The sequence below is a fragment of the Octopus bimaculoides genome, chromosome 3 (assembly GCF_001194135.2).
Source record: "Octopus bimaculoides isolate UCB-OBI-ISO-001 chromosome 3, ASM119413v2, whole genome shotgun sequence".
NCBI classification, from domain to species: domain Eukaryota; kingdom Metazoa; phylum Mollusca; class Cephalopoda; order Octopoda; family Octopodidae; genus Octopus; species Octopus bimaculoides.
Genome location: NC_068983.1, coordinates 44638026 through 44646451, shown reverse-complemented (window position 1 = coordinate 44646451; position 8426 = coordinate 44638026). Strand labels below are relative to the sequence as shown.

At 38.5% G+C, this 8426-nt stretch overlaps 1 protein-coding gene across 1 annotated transcript in view; it reads left to right on the top strand.

Moving 5' to 3' along the window:
* The first annotated feature begins 2496 nt into the window (after positions 1-2496).
* LOC106874453 (intraflagellar transport protein 27 homolog) overlaps positions 2497-8426 on the top strand; it is a 21639-nt gene continuing 15709 nt past the window's right edge. The window contains exons 1-2 of the mRNA XM_014922192.2: positions 2497-2584; positions 6931-7010. Coding sequence (XP_014777678.1) covers positions 2548-2584; positions 6931-7010 — 117 coding nt within the window. The 5' untranslated portion in view covers positions 2497-2547. The remainder of the gene's footprint in view (positions 2585-6930; positions 7011-8426) is intronic.

Genomic DNA, 8426 nt, shown 5'->3' with positions numbered 1-8426 from the left:
TATATACAATGGGCTTCTTTCAGTTTCCATCTACTAAATCTACTCACAAGGCTTTAATTGTCCCAGAGCTTATTGTTATAGCACCCAAAGCTGCTATAACAGTGGAACTAAAACCAGAAAACAAACTTCATCCCACATAACTATGCTTTACACACACACACACATACGCACACATGCACATACGCACACACACACACACACGTAAAAGGACAAACAAGACATAGTAGCATGCTGTACATTTTGTAAGGGTTACATATATTATTTGATGACGTTTTTGATTTAAAGTTATACATTATGTACTTTACCCACTAAACTTTATGACACGTGAATCTGAGTCAAACTGTATTATAATACACACACACACACACACGCACACACACATGTTAATAATAATATTGATATTGATTGTTTTGGTTTCAAATATAAAAACGTGTTGCTATTATGATACACTTTTTTAATATGTTGTTGAATGACATTTAATTTACTCCTGAATTTTCTAGGTAGAGTGATTGCATCAGATTTAGAATTTGTCACTTTTGTTAATGTTTAAGTTGTTGTTGCTTTACAAAGTAAAATATCCCCCCCCCCAAAAAAAAACAAGACAAAGGAAAGAAAACAAAATTCCAGAATGAAAAGTACATTCAAAGATTATTATTAACAAATACATTTTCATTTCAGGCCAAAATACTGCCTCCCACAAAAATTTTTAAAAATATATAAATTCAATAAATTGAGAGAAAAAAACCCTTTTAAATAACAATAGTGATGATGATGATGATGATGATAATAGTCTCTTATTGCCGAACCGCTAAGTTACGGGGACATGAATACACCAGCATCGGTTGTCAAGTGATGTTGGAGGAACAAGCACAGACACACAAATATATACACACACACATACATGCATATATATATATCTTATCTAATCTATAAAAGGCAGATTTTCTGTGTGCGTGTGTGTGTATGTTTAAAATTCATACATTTACACAATTCCAAATATCTTGAATTAAAGAATCGGAATTAATCTCTGGGGTCGATTTGCTCGACTAAAGGCGGTGCTCCAGCATGGCCGCAGTCAAATGACTGAAACAAGTAAAAGAAAAAGAATAGCTACAAAAAAACAAGACAGATCCATGTGTGTATTTGTGTGCATTGATTCCAAATTCTTGCACACATACAAACATGTACAAATACCTCATTGATGTTGAAATTTCAGTGAAGGACACTTGGATCTAGGTTAGCAACTGGCTCTTTTTACATTGGTAAAAAAAATCTATAAATAAAAGAACACACACAAACACAGTTATATATATAAATATATATTTAACTGAATTCATACATTTCTTATTTAACAGTTAATGATTTACAATCGCATAAATCAAATATGCATGCATGCATGCATTTATGTATAGGCTTGTGTACACGTACACATGGGAATTTGTGCGTTGTGTGTGTGTGTGTGACGAAAATAATGACAGGCCTCATAAATTTGACGTTTATTGAGTGGAAAAACATTATAAAAATCGTTGTTTTTAAAGCATTCAAATTAAATTAGAAGAAACCATAACGATTTACGTCAAGGGTAAAATCTCCTTTATTCATTTCAATATTTAAGAGATGAGGAATTATGTACATTATTTACATTTGATGGATATTTATTTTCATCTTGTTTGCTGTTAACACAACGTTTCGGGTGATATACCCTCCAGCTTTCATCAGGTGTCTTGGGAAAATTTCGAACCTGGGTTTCGAACCTTAGGAATGAGAACCCAAGTTCGAAATTTCACCAAGACTCCTGATGAAGGCTGGTGGGTATATCAACCGAAACGTTGTGTTAACAACACACAAGATGAGGACAAATATCCGTCAAATGTAAATAATGTATTTCTTTTATTTTTCTAAAGTTTAGAAGTTTTTTTATTTCGTTCTTTTGGTTTCTTTTCCGATGCAAGGGACGTAATTGGAATCTCGAATAACCCTGTTTCTTCCCTTCGTGTAATTGACAGCAATTTGTATACACATCAGCACGTTCTATGTAAACAAAACCAAAATTTAAATTGTGGTGGGGAAGAGGTGGGGGTGAAATTAAAAAATTACTTTTTTTGCATATTCGTAATCTCCGATATCTAAAAATTTTTTTTTTAATGCATTTTTCAAGGAGAGGTGCGAAACTGCATAAGCCCAGAAAATGTGAATGCAATTTTCATCATCAGCATGAGAACTACATTTTTTTAAAATGTAATATGATGAAAATTTGAAAAACTTCAAGTGGTTGAAGAAATTTTGGTGAATTGATTTATCTATTGTTCACTCGTGTGTATCGACACTGTATGAAATTTAAGTAGTTTAAAATAAAAAGAAAATGTAGCATTTGTTGATAAAAAATATTTTAAATCTTAATTATTTGATTCTTTAATAAATATTGGGTATCCCGGAGGAGACGATATTATTTCACAGATATATAAACAAGAAATTTCATGCATGCTAAAACTGATTAACTGCGTTATTAGAATCTGTTGATTACATCCGTTTTATTCCTTAGCAACCATGACGACGGTTCTCCACGCTAAATGCTTTCTTCTTGGTGAGTTAGTTGTTTATATTTTGTGTATGTCAAAAGCATCTAAGTACAGGCACATGCATCGTAATGCATGAACGTGCGAGCTGGTATGTATGTGTGCATTTGTACGCCTGTATGTACATGTGTGTTTGTGCTCTGACATTATTACTGTTTAACCCTAGGTTTGTAGTATCACGTCTGATAAACCATACCTAAGATCGAAAACATTCAAGCTGCTACCATCCCTTTATCTTTATAAATGTAGTGTGACTATCTCTCTAGAATGCCATTATCGAACATTTTCTTTACTTCTATGGTGATATGATGTGGTTAAAAGGATATATAGCTATTATTTCTAAAGGGACAAGCTTCCTTGTAGACCTATCGCCACTGGTGGGTTGGGGTGGAATAGTAGTTAATATTCGCTGGTAATAACAAATATTCATTAAAAGATACATTATCCGATGTATCCTTTTCAACAGCGGTAGAGTGTGATCTGAGCGAATTTTTGACTGTTATTTCTAGCAGATACACATCTCCTCGTTAGATGTCTGTATTAATAGATTAACTGTGTTTGTGTCTATCTACTTTTCTATCTATATCAGTGCTCCTCAACCATTTTTTCACTTGTGATAAACTTATATTCTTTTCAAAAAATACGCACTCATATATTTGTCACTAGAATCATCATCACCATTTAACGTCCGTTTTCCACGTTGGCATGGGTTAGACCAGTGGTTCTCAAAGTGGGCGGTATTGCCCCTCTGGGGGCAGTGGAAAGTTCCAAGGGGGCGATAATGGGGTAGCAATTTATGTAAAATGTGGGGGTAATGATTCATGTTAAAAAACAAAATAATGGGTTTATTAGGTTGTTTTATTGGTGAAATCCAGTTGCTTTGAATTTGCTTCAGAAAGAGGTCTACGTTTTTTATGGTTACTTGGAGTGGGGGAACTAGGAATGTAGCCTGGGTGTCAAGAGGGCGGCAGCCCCAAAAAGTTTGGGAATCACTGAGTTAGACAGTTTCACAGGAGCTGGCAAGCTGTCCAGGCTCCAGTTGTCTGTTTCGGCAAGGGATCTACTGCTGGATGCTCTTCGGAACACTAACCACTTTACAGAGTGTGCTGAGTGCTCTTTACATGTCACCAGCGTGTCGGGCACTCGAACAGTAGGTGCGTATATTAATCAAAGTATAGTGTTATAGATTAATTTCTGTCAATCATACCTGACAGAGACCTTTGGAAATATGCTGTGCGTGAGAAGACCCGGCAAGCCAAGTGAGACCTAAATCCAAGGCCTCTGCCAGGGATGTAGCCAGCCCACTTATGTGTACCTTCCTTCATCGGACACTAAACTCCGCTTGTGAAGACCTGTTGAAGCAAGTGAAATCAAAATCGAACTAAATTCGACGACTGGCTCCCATGCCAACTTCGTCTCCTTCACTGGACACTAAACTCGGCTTGCGAAGACCTGTTGGGGCAAGGGAAAGTGAAATCGGGATGGCACCTGTGCCCAGCGTCACCTTCCTGGCACGTGTAAAGACATTTGAGTGAGATCGTTGCCAGTGCCGCTGGACTGGCTCCTGTGCAGGTGTCACGTAAAATACACCATTTTGAGCGTGGCCATTGCCAGTACCAGCTGACTGGCCTTCGTGCCGGTGGCATGTAAAAGCACCCACTACACTCTTGGAGTGCTTGGCATTAGGAAGGGCATCCAGCTGTAGAAGCTCTGCCAAATCAGATTGGAGCCTGGTGTAGCCATCTGGTTCACCAGTCCTCAGTCAAATCGTCCAACCCATGCTAGCATGGAAAACGGACGTTAAACGATGATGATGATGATAATGATGATACCTATTGGTTTCACACTGGGTGTTCTTTAAATGTCACCGGCACAGGTGCATCTTATGTGGCACTAGCACCTGCAAGACAAAGACCTCTCAGCTAGGAGAGGGAGCAGGGTCATGGCTAAAAAGGGACATGCTTGTATATATGGATGGCCATGATTTTACTTAGCTTGACATGTCTTCTCAAATGCAGCAAATTGCCACAAGTTCCAGTCCCTTGTCATCTCCTTAGTGAGACCCAGTGTCTGAAGATTCTTTCTCACCACTTCTCACATCTTCTACTGGTTCCCTCCACAATTAGAGATCAGCACTTCTTTAAGCAGCTGTCCTCAAATTCATTTGTCATTGTTGAAGACGACCAATGACATCACATGGGAGAAGAAGGCAGGGCACGCCATGTCTGGCTATGGTTAACCAGTCCAATGTGTATTTGGAAGGCTCTGATACAAGTCGGGCACTGGTGGTTTGTTGAAACTGACGACAAGGAGTTGACTCTAGACATGCACACTTCGCGTTTTCTTTGCACCCCTGCAATCCCATTCTGCTTGTAGGAGGTGGCACCTCTGTTGGTGCAGCTTTGCCAGTAAGGGCTGGCTTGTGCTTGTGTTTCCCAGGTTTTGGGGTGGAGGAGGGTTTGATCTCAAAACTCTTCAGTGAAGCTTTGAGTGTATCCTTGAAGTGCTTTTTCTGTTCACTTTGTGTGTACTTACCCTCTGCCAGTTCACTGTTAAATAGAGAGTCGTGTTTCAGGCTTTCAAACAGTAGGTGCATATATTAATCAAAGTATAGTGTTATTGATTCATTTCAATCAATTTTACCAATTACTTTCACACTGGGTATTAAATAAACAGATGATATTACCAACGTCGCCTTCCTGGCACTTGTGCCAGTGGCACATGAAAAGACATTCGAGCGAGATCGTTGCCAGTGCCGCTGGACTGGCTCCTGTGCAGGTGGCACGTAAGATACACCATTTTGAGCGTGGTCATCGCCAGTACCCGCCCAATTGGCCTTCTTGCCAGTGGCACGTAAAAGCACCCACTACACTCTCAGAGTAGTAGTTGGTGTTAGGAAGGGCATCCAGCTGTAGAAACTCTGCCAAATCAGATTGGAGCCTGGTGTTGCCATCCGGTTTCACCAGTCCTCAGTCAAATCGTCCAACCCATGCTAGCATGGAAAGTGGACGTTAAACGACGACGATGATGATGAATATGATGACAGTGATACCTCGCAGTATAAGTTTAATTTGTTCCATGACTGAACTTGTCTTATGATTTACTCATTTTACAAATCAATTTTCCCCATTGCAATTAACTAAAATATAATTTAATCTGTTCCAGCACCCCTCCCCCCAACCACTTCAAAATAATTTTTTATGGGTTTTAAAACAGAAAAGGTATAGTTACAAAATGACAATTATAAAAAAGAGAATGCAAAAGAAATACGTAAACTGGTTTTATTGGAGTCTGGTTCGCCAGTCCTCAGTCAAATCGTCCAACCCATACTAGCATGGAAAGTGGACGTTATACGATGATGATGATGATGAATCAAGTGATCGTCAGTGCAACACTACAACCCCTATATATCATCATCATCATCATTATCATCATCATTATCATCATCATCATCATCATCATCATCATCATTTAACGTCTGTTAAAGTGATCGTCTTTGTTGTTTTTGCTTTCTTGCCTGAATATTAAATATTTAAATTTGTTTCCATCACCACCACCACTACCACCACCACCACCATCATCATCATCATCATCATGACCACCACTACCATCATCACCATTACTGCCACCACTGTCATCATCACCATCGTTAGTATCACCACCATCTTTATCATCACCCTTGCTGTCGTTACTACCACCATCGTCATATCGACATATCATCATCGTCATCATCATTACTACCACCACCGCCATAATCATCACCACTACCACCTCCATCATCATCGCCACTTCCATCATCATCATCATGATCATGTTCATCATTATTAACAGCATTAATATCACTATCACCACAATGGTAATTAGTGATCATCCTCATTATTATTGTTTCTGTTAAGGTGGTGAGCTGGCAGACTTGTTAGCATGCCGGGCGAAATGCTTAGCGGTATTTCATCTGCCGTTACGTTCTGAGTTCAAATTCCGCCGAGATCAACTTTGCCTTTCATCCTTTCGGGGTCAATAAATTAAGTACAAGTTGCGCACTGGGGACGATGTAATCGACTTAATACCTTTGTCTGTCCTTGTTTGTCCCCTCTATGTTTAGCCCCTTGTGGGCAATAAAGAAATAAGAATCATTAGCACACTGGGCGAAATGCTTAGCAGTATTTCATCAGCTGCTACATTTTGAGTTCAAATTCTGCCAAGATCAACTTTGCCTTTCAACCTTCCAGGGTTGATGAAATAAGTACCAGTTACACACTGGGGTTGAAGTAATCAACTAGCCCCACTTCCCTACAAAAATTTTCAAGACCTTGTGCCTACAGTAGAAGTAATTATTATCATTTCCATTTTATAGGTAGTTCAGCAGTTGGAAAAACTTCCCTTTGCCAAACGTTTCATAATGATGGCACAAATTTGTCAAAAAATTATAATATGGTTTGTATTTTATTTCTATTCAATCTTTCAAATTATGCATTTATATACTCTTTTTTTTCTTTTGCTTGTTTCAGTCATTTGACTGTGGCCATGCTGGAGTACCGCCTTAGAGGTTTTTTTTTAGTTGAAGAAATTGACTCCAGGACTTCTTTGTAAGCTTGGTATTAATTCTGTTGGTCTCTTTTGCCAAACTGCTAGGTACAGGGACATAACCACACCAACATAGGTTGTCAAATGAGGGTGGCTGGACAAACAGACACAAAGACACACACACACACACACACACATATCTATATATATATATATATATATATATATATATATATATATATATATATATATATATATACCATAATAATAATAGTCATAGCACTGGCATTGGCCAAAACTACGGTTTCACTTGACTCAGCAGATGACCTGTTGAGTTAAGTGAAATCGTAGTTGTGGCCAATGACAGTGCCACCTGACTGGCACTCATGCCGGTGGCATGTAAAACGCACCATTCAAGTGTGGTTGATGCCAGTGCCGCCTGAATGGCTTCTATGCCAGTGACATGTAAAAAGTACCATTGAGAGTGGTTGATGCCAGTGCCACCTGACTGACTCCCATGCCGGTGGCACATAAAAAGCACCATTCGTGTGTGCTTGATGCTAGTAAAAAGCACCCACTACACTCTGAGAGTGGTTGGCGTTAGGAAGGGGATCCAGCTGTAGAAACCTTGCCAGATCAGATTGGAGCCTGGTGCAGCCTCCTAGCTTGCCAGTCCTCAGACAAACCATCCAATTCATGCCAGCATGGAAAAACTGGTGTTAAATGAAGATGAGGATGATGATGATGAATGATATATATACTCCAATTTAAAGTGATATTTATCTAAACAATTAACTGTAAAAATGATGAGCCAACTCTGACTAGAATCAAACCCACATATCAATGCTAACATGACACCTAGTGCTTCCAATTGAGCCAGAACACTCACCCATAAATTTCAGTCAAATTTTATGTACAAAAGCTTAATTATCTATTACTACATATAATATTTATAAACAAACATAGAAGCTTGATAAGTTACTGGTTTGTTTACAAATATTATTCACTAGCAAAAATACCCGGCGTTGCCCGGGTTAAAGAGAATAATGAAATCTAAAAACGCCATCTAGACTACGCATCATCTTTATATATAGAGATGTATATACACACACGCACCCAAACACACGTATAGATATGTATATCAATATAAATATATGAAAGTCAATGAAGTTTCGTAAAAGAAGGTGATCATGTACATACTTTCTTGCTGTTGTGATTATAACACCTCGTTGTAAACAATGTTCCTTGTTTTCCCTTGTGGAACATATACAAATAGGTTTTTTTTGCTGCCCACTCTTGAGCAGCCAACATACAGTTGTCCATGTG